The sequence below is a fragment of the Merops nubicus genome, unplaced genomic scaffold (genome assembly GCF_000691845.1).
Source record: "Merops nubicus isolate BGI_N331 unplaced genomic scaffold, ASM69184v1 scaffold18240, whole genome shotgun sequence".
NCBI classification, from domain to species: domain Eukaryota; kingdom Metazoa; phylum Chordata; class Aves; order Coraciiformes; family Meropidae; genus Merops; species Merops nubicus.
The window spans coordinates 56,911-71,558 of NW_008583990.1; the positions used below are offsets into that span (position 1 = coordinate 56,911).

The 14,648-nt window shown below is 36.7% G+C and overlaps 1 protein-coding gene across 2 annotated transcripts in view; it reads left to right on the plus strand.

The window, feature by feature from the left end:
- Window positions 1-13,431, plus strand: part of TFPI (tissue factor pathway inhibitor (lipoprotein-associated coagulation inhibitor)) — a 27,723-nt gene extending 14,292 nt beyond the window's left edge. Inside the window, exons 3-8 of one of the 2 annotated variants that reach the window (XM_008942854.1) lie at window positions 1,518-1,556; window positions 4,262-4,438; window positions 5,281-5,376; window positions 5,831-5,926; window positions 12,620-12,802; window positions 13,152-13,264. In XM_008942854.1, the coding sequence (XP_008941102.1) occupies window positions 1,518-1,556; window positions 4,262-4,438; window positions 5,281-5,376; window positions 5,831-5,926; window positions 12,620-12,802; window positions 13,152-13,264 (704 nt within the window). Of the gene's footprint in view, window positions 1-1,517; window positions 1,557-4,261; window positions 4,439-5,280; window positions 5,377-5,830; window positions 5,927-12,619; window positions 12,803-13,151 lie in introns of both variants that reach the window. The other variant, XM_008942862.1, reaches the window with a different exon arrangement.
- The last annotated feature ends 1,217 nt before the right edge of the window (window positions 13,432-14,648 follow it).

The window sequence follows — 14,648 nt, forward strand, 5'->3', positions numbered from 1 at the left end:
GCCTTGCTGGTAGGCACCTCCAAGGTGAGACAAGGCACAACATCCCTATATCCCCCCTCGCACCACCCGGGAAGTCACAGAGAGGCTGTACTGATGTCCTGGGGGTGTGTGACTTAGAGGCCTTCTGGGAAACGTGCTGTGAGAGACTAACACATGGGATTTAAATTCAGATCAAAATCTGTACTTCCCTTTGAACTCCTTTTCATGTGTCAGAAGAGGCTAGATCATGGGTTGCACTGAGGCTTTATGAGCAGATCTCTGGAGGATGTGTATCCACTGAAGCAGTAGGAGCCATCAGCAGAAGAAAGTAGTTGTGAAATGCTTCTGCTACTGAGCTGCTGCTCTTAGCATGTACTAAAGGGAATTGATGTCTTCTTTGGGGGGCTGTGGTGGCTAAGTAAGACAGTCAGGGTCAGGGAAGAGTGTTGCTTCATTATAGTGTATTTAATTATGTTTGCTTTCCAGCAGACAACTTCAAGCAAAAATTAGCTGTACCACCTTGCCCCTGCTCTCATATGCAAGAGGTCAGCAGGCAAAGCAGAGTTTTAGAGAAACTAGCATTTTATAATGCCATTAAGAAAAGCACAAGTACAAAACAAGAACTGTAAAGCAATGCAATTAAGATGACTTAGGTCGAGCCCCAGAAGCTGCTATTTCATGTGCCTTGCAAAACATCTCTGTAATAGAAAATGTCTAAGCTGTCTTTGGCCACTTCTCTCTCCCTCAGCTGCTGAAAGCTTTTCAGGCTTTATTACACATTGGCTGAGGTGGTCTCCCCGTGGACTCCTTTGCAGTTTTATGATTAGACAGTCTCCTAGAAGGGGAAGAAGGTTTATTTTCAGTCACTGAAAAGGAATGTGGGGTTGAATTCAGATAGCCAGCTTCCTGAGCAAGTACAATAAAACAGGGGCTCCTCCATTAAAAAGGACAATAGCTACTTCATCACTGCTGATCATGCACTGAAAGAACTGTGCAAACAAGTTTGTCATCTATACTACCCTAAAGATAGTTGGAGATACTTGGCCACATGGACTTGAATATCATAAATAGCATAATGAAAACTTTACTCTGACACTACATAGCACAGCAAAGGGAACTAATAGCCTAAGGGTGGTCTTTGTTGCTCCAAAGCTCCTAACAATATCAGTAGCTACAGCAGTTGGAGTAGCATAGTCTGCTAATTACTCCTCTTGTGAGGAGTAAGGATACATAATACAGGATTCTGGTTCCAGCAACATGAAGAGGAATTTCTCTGTTCAATTCAGTATTGGCATAATTTGATTCTAGTACTTTCCACATCCTTAGGTTTCCAAGATAGCAGGTTTTCTCATACAAAGGAAATTACACTGCAGTCCTCTAGAACCAGCTTTGTGTTACTTTTCTAATAAAGAAAAGAAAGCAGGGAAGAGCTGCTATATTCTTACTCCCCAGTGCTCATCATCACTGCTAAGCACCCTGGTATCATAGGTGAGACTTAATGTGTTTGCTTTTGCTAAATACTTTTATTTCTATTGCAGAATTGCCTCCAAAGATGATGCTAGCAAAAATTAAAAAAGGTAATTATATTTATATAGTAATCTAAGAGTCTTATGCAACGATATGGTATTTAGCTTGTTTTGATAAATTCTTTATGTATTGTTCCAAGCTGTCTCCTAACAAAACCAGCAATGTCAGACTGAAGTGAGTTCTTACTCCTAATCTTCTTCTGTATTCATCAAAGTCTTTGAGAACAGTTGTGGTCAGTGATGATGGTAGCTACAGTCTCTCCTCCACCAAAATAAACACATCATGACCCTTGTTTTCTGTTTCTTCTATAAAGAGAAGAGGACTCTGCAGAGCTTCCAAGCATTGTATAATTAGCCATGATGTCGAACCCTTATTGTGTATTTTGAGAATAATTTTGAGAATGATCTAAATGCTTCCTCCACTGTTAGCAAAAACAAGTGAAAAAATCACTCTGAAACAGAAGTTTTCAAGCATTGCCTGTGTAGGAGCTAACAGAGATTACAGCAGGTCCTCCAAATACACACTAAGCAAGGGGGCAAGTTGCCCAGTCTTGAAGGGGCAGACTGGTTACAGAAATTTCAGTGCCTGATACCCAGCCTTCCTAAATAACCAGTGCTTAAGCACTGAGAGTAACTTGTCTGAAGCACCATTGAGGTAACCTGTGTTCCTAAGAAGGATATTTAAGTGTGACACCTACAACAGAGCTTGTGAAGATTTATTCCACACTTCCCCTTTCCACATTAGACACTTACCTGGAGTGGGCCCAATGCTGGTAGCCAGAGGTCCCCAAATACAGACTTAAGTAAATTTCTGCCCAAGTCAGCTGCTCTTTCTCTGCTTACCCCCCTTCCACTTGCTTCCTCTCACATTGGTGTGCATTTAACTCCTTGTAGAAATACCAGTATTTGCTCCTTTTCTGTTTTCTACTGTCTTTTTCATTCTTAATGCATTTAAAAAGGAAAAAAAAAAAAAAAAAAAAGTGATTCTATGTTATGGAAGTTACTGAAGTTGATTTTCCACAGATGCTGCAGACATTTGGCACTACTTCCTTTAAGGTCTGACCCTAGTTCCATGCTTTCAATGACAAAACAGAACACATCCTGTTAAATTCAGCTTGTGGCTATCATCAACATCATTACATGTTTACTGTTGTTTCCACCAATGTAGTCTTGAATATTGAGTCTCTGGAGAAAGACATGGCATTTAGAAGTATAATACTAGTTTGTATAGTTAGGATTACATTGCCTTCATGACCTCTTTCTTCAAAAGTGGCTATAAAAGTTAGCTGTGAGCTCAACTTATTTGGACTTAATTTCCTTTCTCTACAAGAACATTTCAGTATAAGGATTTTCTAAATGAAGAGCAGCTGTTTCTAAGAAGCAGTCCTAATCCTGTAGTCTGCTTTACATTCCCTTATTATTTTCTGCCTTCTTTTCTCAGTTAATAGCCATCTAATAATCTTTTTTCTGTTATTTCACAATATTATGCAATGATCGATTGAAATACAAGATATTGGCAATTATTTCTTGAAGAAACACTAATTATGCGGTATTATCAAGTTTTATATAAATATATGTTGTGCATCAATTGAATGTAATAATATTCTTGTTCTAGCAATGATTTTTAATCCATAGAATCACAGAATACATACTTGACTAAAATAGATATAATAAGATGGACTACTTAACAGCTGTATAACAACTCCAGAAGTGTTAGGGACTTCAAAGTAATTGTTTTACAGAAGTTTTTATTAAGATGGCAGTCCTCTGCATACTCTTTTAGTCTATGTATTCTACGAAGTTTCACAGGTAAGGAAGACCGCTATAGGTCGTATCTGATATGACTGTCTCATATGTCACTTTTCTCTGCAAGTCAAGAATTGCAGTCAAGAATTGTATTTCAAAGTATCTATCAGCAAACGTTTGAGAATATCTCTATATATGTTTAATTATTATTTCCATTATTTTCTTTTAAGACTATCTTTTTGAGAAAAAAAAAAAAATATGGTGAGAAATTTGCATTTGGGGATTATTGGATGGCTATGTTTTCATCTGTGCTAGAAGCCATTAAATCATGCCTTGATATTCAGGCAAATTACACCACATTCACTTATTAATTTTTTCTTGGTTGATATTGTAGTTACTGATTGCAAACTAGGTACTGGGACTGAAAAGTGATAGTTAGAATAGCTGCTCTGTCTCCCAGTTTCCTGTATCCTTTTATAGCAGTAGACTGTTCCAGACAAAATGCATTGTTAGATTTTATTTTTTTTTAAAACTCTTTCATTTTTCGTTCTATTTTAACATTGCTTTCTGTATAATCCACATTAACATTGGCTAAAGTTACTACATTTATGACAAGAATGTGTACTTAGATTCAAATGATCCAGCTGAGATTCAAGTCTTGTTTTAATTTAGAGTAAAACCTAATTTTAATCTTAAAGCTGCAGTGTAGGAGGACACTTAATGGAATCATTAGTTCTCATTTTCCAAGATATAATTTACTGGCTACTTGAACAGATGAGGGAAAAGAAAAAAAAAAAAGGGGGGGGGGGGAAGAGCAATAAAAATGTCCCTAAAATGCTCCAAGATAATGTTGCAGTGTTATATATAGAACAAGAAAGCAGCAATTACTTTAGAGTTGGTCTTTAGTCCAAGGTTTACTTTATAAATTTCCTCCAGTTCTATTGTTGTCTTGGAATGTGTGTTGATTTGTTTCTTCCCCCACACTGTTCTTCATCTACCATTTTCTGTAGAAAAGCCCAACTTCTGCTTTCATGAGAAAGACCCTGGAATCTGCCGAGGCTATTTTTCCAGGTATTTCTATAACAAAGAGACAAAGTTATGTGAAGTATTCAAGTATGGTGGGTGCCTAGGAAACCAGAACAACTTCAAGAATTTGGAAGAATGCCAGACTACCTGCCAAGACAACTGTAAGTTGTTGTCCTTGTTCTTAATCTTATTCTTGTATAAACAATGTTGTGTTTTGAAGGTATCTTTCATAGAGAGTTTTCTCATTACACTTTTCTCATGACAGTTAATGTAAAATCTGCCAGCTGTTTGGCTTTATAATACCATAAAAAGCTAATACAGATTTTTTTAGCCCAAACATCTGAATACATTCTTTTCAAAGGATAGTGGGAAACCTGTTCCTCACTTTTGAATGATCTGGTTGTGCAGCTTAGTCTACAAAACAGCCATGCAGACTGACCATAGATCATTCATCCTACTAGTTCATATAAATTGTTCTATATCAGAATATAATAATGTTCATAACTCCTCTCCCCTTCACAAAGTACTTCATTTTATCCATAAGGCAACTGTCTTTTCCCACCCAGAGCCTCTAGGCCCTTTTGTCTTATTTATCTCTAATGGACCTTTTTCTGAGACAGAAAAGAACCATAGTGGGTCTTTCCTATTCTAAATGTGAATAAGCTCAAATTCTCCTTACGAAAATTACAGAGACTATGGTTCTTTTAAAAAGACAGGGATACAGAAGCATGTCCTTTTTCCCTGCCTTTGCTGAGGCATTTCTTCCTGGGCTGTGGTTCCACTTTGACCTTCTGGACTAGCAGAATGTTTTGTTTTTTTTTTCCCTGACTTTAATGTGCAATCACACCTCTATGTAAATTTGTATGAATACCCAAGAAGGAAGAAAGGGTTAGGGGCCATAGTTTAAATAGGGCAGAGTTTTTACCTTAATGATATTGAATCACTGATACCAATTGTTTGGGGTTTTTTTTTCCGTATCATTTTCCTTTCATTTTTCTTTTAGCAAATGTATTGCCAATTGTTCCAGCTGAAGAGCATCCTAACACTGTGAACAGTAGTTCCCCAGTGGAAGAACCCAACCAATTCCCTGGGATTTTTGGTAACAATTTGCTTTGGCTGTTTATAGTTACCCTTTCTTAATGCAGACACTCTTTGGCTTGTGCACTCATTCTCCCATTTATTTGAAGTTATGTTTGTTAGTTGAAATACATAAGCACAGTGAAGTCAATAACATTAATCCTAACTTCTTAGCCATTTTCTTGTCAGTAATGCATAGTTTGAAAAGGCTTACAATTGCAAAGGTTAGAATGTCTGCTAGCAATATAAAAATAACTTTACCAAACCAAAGTTTTATTTAAATCTTACATGGGTAAAATTAAAGAAGAAAAAGGCATCCACCCCAAAGTTGCCTCAGCACATCAGTTTCCTATGCCTTTGGTACTTAAAGAAATGCTGCATGGAGCAAGGCAAATGGGTAATCTTAGCTTATTTTCAGAGCTTTGTTATGTCTGCATAACCTATCACTGTTTCAACCCATTTTTTTTCCATTTTAGTAAATTTGTGGCCAACTGCTCCAGATGAGGAGAAATCCAACACTCTGAACAGCACTTCTCCAAAGGAGGACCACAACCAATTTCCCATTTTTTTTGGTAAGAGTTCAGTTTTGCAATCCTTATGTCTCAGTTTTTATGTGTAATCTGAATTGCTTTTCTATTTCTACCCATTGTCCAACATATCTGAGACTAAAGAATGGGGGTTTATCTATGTCAAATGTTTTGATAAGCAGAGAAAATCAAAGCAAAGAAATACTGCTGCTCACAGATCTTGCATAAATATCAGAAAGTGGAAGACTGGCAACATCTAGACCTCTTCTGAATGTGTCCTTTCTGAAGGTCTGAGAAATACAAAAATTTAAAGACTAACAGCAAAAGCAGTGATGCAAAACTCTTTTAGACAAAATGAATGGTTTTGTTGTCATCTAATTGGCAGCTGATTTAAAGCTTCTTTTACCCATTAAAAATGGACCATATTTGGATTTTGGAATATAGCACAGTACATTTATCATAACACATTTTTATTTTCACTTGGGCCATAGTAAACTCAGTTCTTGGTTTGGGTATAATCAAAGTGGGCATGAATTAGTTTTGTGTTTATTTCAAGGTATTTTTGCACTATGTATTGTAATGCAGGTGAGAATCTGGACCTTTACTGCAGAGTGCTGGGTGTCACTAGTTTCTGCAGCTGGACACTGTCCACTCTAGATTGCTGGTACTTGCTCACACTATAAAGGGTGATTGAATTTGAGGCATGTCATTTTTATGATTCACAGTTGTGCAAGAGGAAACAAGGAACAGTTGGAAAAAGCCTGAACGTTCTTATCAAGTATTTCTGTTGTGTTTTTTTGCATTTACACTTGTGCTTTTGGGGATTGAGTGATGGCTTACAGATTCATTAAGGTTTTTGTGGTTTCAATGATCTGTAAGATAATGGGCACCTAGGATAATGCTCCTGTACTCTTTGCTTAGAATGGTGTGTGTAATAAAGCTGGAATGTGTGTTGTATTCTGTTTTTTTTTTTTGCCTTTACTGTGATCCACATGTATTGTTGGGTTGAGATAAGTTTCTCTGATAGTTGGATTGTTTACCACATACAAAGCATCAATATGCTCTGTTATTAAAGTTACTGAAAACAGTAAATCTTTTGACAACTTGTTTTACTGAAAAATGTTATAATGATTTAAGGCCTAGTAATAAGTCTAGGGACATAAGAGCATACATATTCCCTGAAGGTTTTTGACTCATAATATGAATCCCCAAATCCATAAAACAACTAATCTCTGCAGGCAAAGCAGATTCACTACGATTTCTCAGAGGACACAGAAGGGTTCTGTCAGCAATAGTGGATTTTCTGGTAGAGCAGATTTTGGGAGGGAGAGACAAGGGTAAGAGAAAGGGAAGACTCAAAGGTTGGTGGAAGTCAGGGAGCGAGCATCTATGGAGTCAGTGTAGCTGGATGGGTCAGGCAAGAGAAGCGAGCTTGGAAGGACCAGCGAGTTCCAGAGGAAAGTGAAGATCCCACAGGTTCTTCCCAACCGTGTAACCTTTGCCTTGCACAAGTCTGCCCCCTGCAGCCACCTGCTGCCATTCTGTACCGACAGAACCGTGCCGTTCAGGCTGCTGGGATGGGCTAAAATCCTGTGCTTTTGTGCAACCCTGCTACAGGAGGAGGAAAGGGTAGGACCAAGACCGACAGCTGATTTCTCCACAGAGTTGTGGACAGCGTAACCTCCATTCCTGAATGAAGTTGCAGGGTAGAGCCACCTCACACAAGTATGCACTGTGACTCCCTGTGGCCCTCGGTGAGGGGCAGGGACCTGACTGTGCACATATGAGATCAGGATGGACTGTTGGGATGGAGTGGTTGATGCCCATCTTCTCAAGCACAGGCAAAGTATCTGGTCTGCTGCTGTAACATCTATTTTGCATGTGTTTTAGCCTGGCTAGGCATTTTCTTTTTTTTTTAAATTCATGACCACTATTTTAAGAAAGTTTTGCAAGGAGTTGTCTCTTTTAGAGAACTTTACTTCACAATTGAAATTTATTTCATCTTGATTTAAAGAAAGAATACATATTATGGGTGGTATGTGACTCTGTAATGTGTCAGATTAATAGATTTCCAACAAAATTGTTGACTTTCACAAAATTCAACTCTTCTGTTGCCAAACAAAACAAACGTTTTTTTTTTTTTCCTTCTGCATTCAAACATGAAAATTCTAGTGCTATGTCTCAGCAATGAACTTTCTTCAGCACATGAAGATTGTTCTGGTCTTACCCTACTGCAAGATCTAATCTAACTTTTATTCTGGGAAAGTTAAGAGAATGCGAAGCCAAGAAACAAACCCTTTGTTTTTATGATCTATGGTAAGAAATTGAGTGCTATACTCTATGTTTGATTTGTGAGATCTAAGTGGGATGCAGGATCAAAAGTCAGTTTTCAGCTTGGTAAATATGGAGTGGCATCCAGAGACAGTTCCTGTTAGTGCTTCTTAAAGTCAGGGCCATATCTTTTGCTGATATAAACTGACACAGTTCTGTTTGCTATAATGGATCTGTATCAGTTTATACCTATAGAGTACTGTCAAGTGCAGCTGACTCTATTTTTGTAATTGCTTGTCTACTTGAAGATTCTTTTATTTTCTCCTTGCTGCAACCAGAAATGAGATACTGAGGTCTACATATATCAAAAATCTGGCAAGAAATCTGAAGCTTCATGGATGTCACTCAGCCATGCCTAGTGAAAGAGAATACAGTAAGCATTGTTCCTCAACCAGCCCACAAAGATCACTTCAAACTTTCTTTTCTGTACTGTGATCAGTTAACATTCAATTGTCACACAACCCCAGCTAAGCCTGAGGGCTAACAGTTATTGTCCTGATGCTGGGTTGGGACTATTTTTGATAAATTTGAGTCTGTAGTTGAATACACACTTCAGAGATTCTGAAGTGTGATCATGTTATCTCTTCACAACACAGAGAAGGGTGTCTGGGATTCAGGGAAAGGCTGTATTATAATAAGTAAATCTTAAACAATGCACATATAAAGATCGTTTAGGTAGCAGTGACGTTTAAGATACAATAGTCTTTTATAGGTATGGACAATAACATTTTTTATCTACTGCTTATTTCATGTAATTAGCTTGCCTATCTTTTCAGAAACAAAAAATTAAATCTTGCAGACTTGGGTTATGTTATCTCACCAAAACAAAATCTGTCTACATGTCTGCATCATCAAGAAAAAGAAGTAACAGAAGCATCAGATAACACAATAACTTACACTGTATTTTGCTGTTGTAAAGCCTGACACCCATTTGAGAAGCTCCTGCAAAGGTAGTGGCAGGAGTTCCCAGGGTTCACTTGAGATGAGTTCCAAAATGTTTTGATGGAATTGGTATGTTTGTAATGAACTTTGTTTCATTGTACAGGCATTTTCCAGAAGAAAACTTCACACCTGGAAATGTTTGGCTAACTCAGCTTGGAAGCTTTAACTTGTTCTTTGCCTGTCTGAATTGTAAATTCTTTTTTCTCCATGCCTGATCATGACCTGGCTTCTGTTGCATATTTATGGCAAATAATACAGATAGAAAATCCAGTTTTATGAGCTTGCTATTGGGTATTTAAAACCTCTTTAAATCAAATATTTTGGATAAACAGAATAACATGAACTTAAGGGTGAAGACAGAGTGTAAGGCTTGTTGCTGTCAATGTAAGTAACCAGTTGATTTCTGTAGAATTGCATCAAAGGCCATAGGATCAGCCACATACTTACATGTATAAAAACATAAGAAAGCATTTAATGACATTTATTTTTAGGTTCATATGATCCACTTGATGTTAAGATGTACAAGTTATGTCATGTAATGAGTAATGCTATTTGCACTGTTGAAAAAAAATACTAAGATGTAATCCCAATTACAAAAAAATAAGTAGTTTAAAACAGCATTTTTATCTCAAGTAGCCTTATAAATAAAGTTGATATCTGTAACTCAGAGATCTATAAAGACTAGAGCTGGGGAAAATAATTCTGATAGTGGGGCATGTACTGCCTTTTTTTTTTTTACCATTTTCAGTGTATAACCCTTCTTCTCTGTAGTTTTGTGGATTGTGGGATTTGCTTTTTGCCTTTTTTTTTTCCTTCATACAAGAAGCAGGTGGTAAAACATTTCAACAACTCTTAGAAAAAATGAGGTTGTAAAACCAAAATGTCTGAGAGAGAAACTCAAGAAACAGGCATAATACCTAAACTGACTTTAACATCAAATACATAAGTACAGTGTTAGATGCTGGGCTGAGCAAAGAAAAATAACTGGGTCAGATGCTCCTGGTGACTGTTAACATAGTGGCTCAGGGGCTTATAGATTGTCCTACCAATAGAGATGTTGGGCTGGGCATGACATGGTACCTACTTTATGTTTACAGTAACTTAAAGCTAACAGATCTTTTAATATACTGAAATAAATCAATGATCCTCAACAGACAGGAGATTATGATAAGTAATTTAATATTTATTTTAATATGCTATTCTGTTGAAAAAAAAATGGCTGCTATCTAGTGAAACTAAGAGGTTTACTTCATGAGCTGTTTGCTTCTTTGAGTGTGAAGAGTATTTTGAAGATGAACAGAACAGTGTTTGACAGCTGGGGCATTTCTCTGGCAACAATATAGACAAAGAACAACATAAATATTAGAATGAGTACAAGAGGGATTCTAAATAGCATTTGGATTCTGCTCTGCCAGTTGCATTATATGTGCTTAGGTAGTTCTTATCCATCAGTAACCACACGCCCTGGCTCCCCTAAAGCTTACAGTCCTTGTGAGAACTCCTCGATGAGAGGACTGTGGAGTCTCTCTGGAAAATTCTACATACCAGATAAGTAATTTACATTACAAAGTATATCTTTAAATTCTGCTACACAATTAACAAACCTTTTCTGTTTGGCCCTTTCATCACTGGCAAGCCTTTCTGCTTTGTTCTTTTTAGCCTCAGAAATTATCAGGTCAAAATAGGTAAAACATTTTTTTAAAAAATGTTACTGAACATGTGCTTTGAAAGCTAACATTCTTTTCAGCTAGAGAGGGATGCAATTAGTTCAATGCACAAGAATTCTTAGAGTGGTACCAAAAGCATTTCATTAGTCAGTTTAACTACCACCTTCATTATAAATAAAACAGTGGATGCAATATAAATTATATCTCATTTTGGGCTCTTACTCTGGATCCACAGTGAACCATGCTCTTACAATAATGTCACAATTTAAAAAAAAGAAATTAAGTAGTGCTCATTTTAGAACCTGAACCTCCCTTAATCTATCTTGAAAAACCAACTCATTACTGGTTTTGCATTTCAGGGTTCTTTTTGAACAGTATGATGTTGCTGACACAGCTTTAAGTATATTATTTATTTCATTTTGCTGTCTTAGCTCTTCATAAACCACCATTCTGTTTCTTTCCCAGAAATTTTCCGTACTTTCTCACCGTGTCAGTTCAGCTATTAATCTTGGCATATGAACTTTTTTCAGCAGGTGTAATGTCTAAGGCACGTAAGATGTAGTACGTTCTTTTCAGATGTTTTCTTGTCAGCTTTTTTAATTGCCCAAGTTAATTCATAATTTCTTTACTTTCATCTGCTTCACACTTTTGTGACAGCAAGGTGTCTTCAGCTCTGTTGTAACCCAAATTATTCCCTATGTTTTTTACTTGGTTTCCCCTCTGAATTACTGCTACCTGGCTTTGTAACTTCAACAAGGCCATCTGACAAGCTTCACTTTTCCTCTTATGCATTTGGATCTCAGCTATCTCAATTCTGCTGCTCCTTGAAGGAGAAGAACGCTCCTTCAGATCCCTCATAACTGGTGACACAATGTCTCCCATTCAGTTCCTTGCATCCTCTGCAGCAATTGTATCAGTTCTAATTTTGTATATGAGTCACTCCAAGGTGACAGATGATGGAGTTGCTCCAGGTTTGGGAATTCTGGCGTGGATTTGCTTCTTGAACTTGTTCCAGTGCTCAGGTACTTCGGATATCTCAGGTTCATCATCTTCCAGTGTTTCAGTTCTCACACTGTCACTTGCAGCACCACTGAAGAAACAAACCATCAGCCTACTCCTTGGAATGGTAAAAACCTAACAGCAGCACTAAAGCACCAGCACTTCACTTGTTTTGTGCACTTACTTTCCACATTCAGTCCTTTGTTATTCTATGAGTTATTTCTTGATAATTGTTCAGTGTTTTCCAATAGATCGACCTCTATTATTTATGTCAAGCTTTCTGTGTTTATAGGACAAACCAAATATTAAGGTATTGAATCTGATACTGGAAATGCTGGGCACTTGTGCCTTCTACTTGATTTCAAAATGTCTAGAAGGAATTAGGAGAATTCACTTCATCAATTATCATAAATAATTTTTAAAGCTGTCCAAGTTTAATGTATTTCACTTTCTACAATTACATCACTTGAAGCTACTCTAATTGAATTTACATGGTATCTCCTATCACAGAAATGGCAATGTTATCACTATATACATAGGAAAGAAACCTTGCTTTCAAGTAAGCTTTTGCTGGCTTTTGGAATTCAGAGAGACAATAACATTTGCTGTGGTATTCTTTGTAATCATAAAAAGACATATGCTTACGTAAAGTATCCTGGATTTTCAGGAGGGCAGAATTAACTTTACTGGTAAATTTCATATACATTTCAAACCTCTGCAAGCTTCAAATATCATATATCAACAGAAAACTGGTAAACTGCAGTCTTATCTCTAACCTTGTTTTTCTTGGTATTTCTAGAACCACCCTCTACCCCTTCTTTGTGTATGACCCCTATGGACAGAGGACTCTGCAGAGCCAAAGAGTTAAGATTTTTCTACAACTACCCAACTGGAAGATGTCGTCCATTTAGCTACAGTGGTTGTGGTGGGAATGAAAATAATTTCACCTCCAGAAAATCATGTTTGAGGATCTGCAAGAAAGGTATGGGAAGTGACACTGTCATAAGAGGTAAATATTCTGCAGGCTGAAATGATCTTGCAACTTTTGGTAGTAAATACTGCCTGATAAGATGTTATAATTGGAAGTCATATAAAAATAACAATGGAAATCAGAAGAGAGACATAGCTAGAGAAAGAAAGATGGACAGTAAAATACAGTGTACAAGAACAGAAATAAGAGAACTTGGCATATGAAGACTTTAGGTAAGACAATGCTCTTTTTTCTTTATTCAAGAACATCTCTTGAAAACAAAACTTGTCTTTTATTTCTGACGATCTTGGATGTGTTAGTAATGCAGCATCTAATGGTACTTTCTTCATTTTGCCTTTAGGATTCAATAAAAAAAAAGGTGAAAGAAGATTAATTAAAATCAAGAAGAAAAAAAAGAAACAGTCAGTAAAGGCTCTGGGCGAGGAAATCATCCCTGAAAGAATACAACTTTGATTTTTATGTAACTGTGAAGTAAACTACTATCCACCTGTGAATGAAAACCTTTAGTCTACTCCATTTAAATATATTTACTGTACTGATTATTTTGATTACCTATTAAGCTGCTTATATTTTTATTATGTATTCCTTATTCACATTAATAAACTTTAACTTTTACTTTGACGGGTCTTAAATTGGAGTTTGATTGTATGTAATTGTCAGAGGTGAAACAGGACAGAACAGGCTGTGTGGATGTATAACTCATAATGTTTTAAAAGCAGGCAAGATTCAAGTATATTTTATTACCCTTTTTTGAAATCTATTTTTGTGCTATAAAAAGCATAATGCTTGTCAAAGAGTAATACTTTGTCAAGCAGAATTGTTTCAATCACAGATCAAAATATAGTTCTATTGCTATAAAGAGGAAATAGACATTGGCTTTCTCTTAATCAGATTTATTTTAGGTAATGTAAGCTAGATTTAACTCCATCAAAGTGCATATAATTACATGATTCTAAAATGAATGTGATAACAGAATTAACCCATCACAACCCAGGAAGAGAATAGTAAAGCTGTAAATGCATGAAGCAACGTGTCAGATATTTTCAAAGATTTAAAAATATAACTGCTGAGGTCATTGATTTTTGTCCTTGTTACTGAACTAGACTCATCCTTAGCAAGTTAATAATTTCCAAAAATCCATATTATTTGTTTTTTACAAAAGCCAAAACAAAATCCTTTCACAGAAATAAATACAGTTGCTTTAAAGATAACGCTATGCTTACTTTCCAGGTGACTTTGAGGGTTTTTTTGGTTAGGTTTCGGTGGGCTTTTAAAGACTAACATGAAAGAGTGGTGCAGTTCCTGCCTTTCTCCAAGGCAGCTCTCTCATCTTGGCCAGATCTTTTACAAGATTTTTAAAGGAAAAGGAAAAAGGGCTACTTGGTTTCCTATTAAGGTTTTCCAAAGCACCTTGCTGACTATGAAATAAGACAGCAGGGTATTCTTGAAACTCTTCTCTGTCTTCTTTGATGTTGTATATTTTTTTTAATGTATGGTGTTTTCTCTTGAAGCATAAAAATACTGATAGTTACATTTCTGTTTGTGAGAGGCGGTGTGGAAATAAGTAGCTAAAATAGATGTGAGTGGTTTAGACACTACAGCAAGGAGAAAGGACAGCAAACACAGAATAATAAATGATCTGTTGGACTAAGCTGCTTTTGTCTGTACACTGTGCATCACATGTGATATCATAGATTCATAGAATCCTTTCGTTTGGAAGGGACCTCCAAGATCATCAAGTCCAACCATTGAGCCATTAGGGCTCTAAAGTCGTCTGCTAAAACAGATCAGAATCTGTCAGTTTTATATGCCTTTGGACTAACTCCACAAAGAGGCT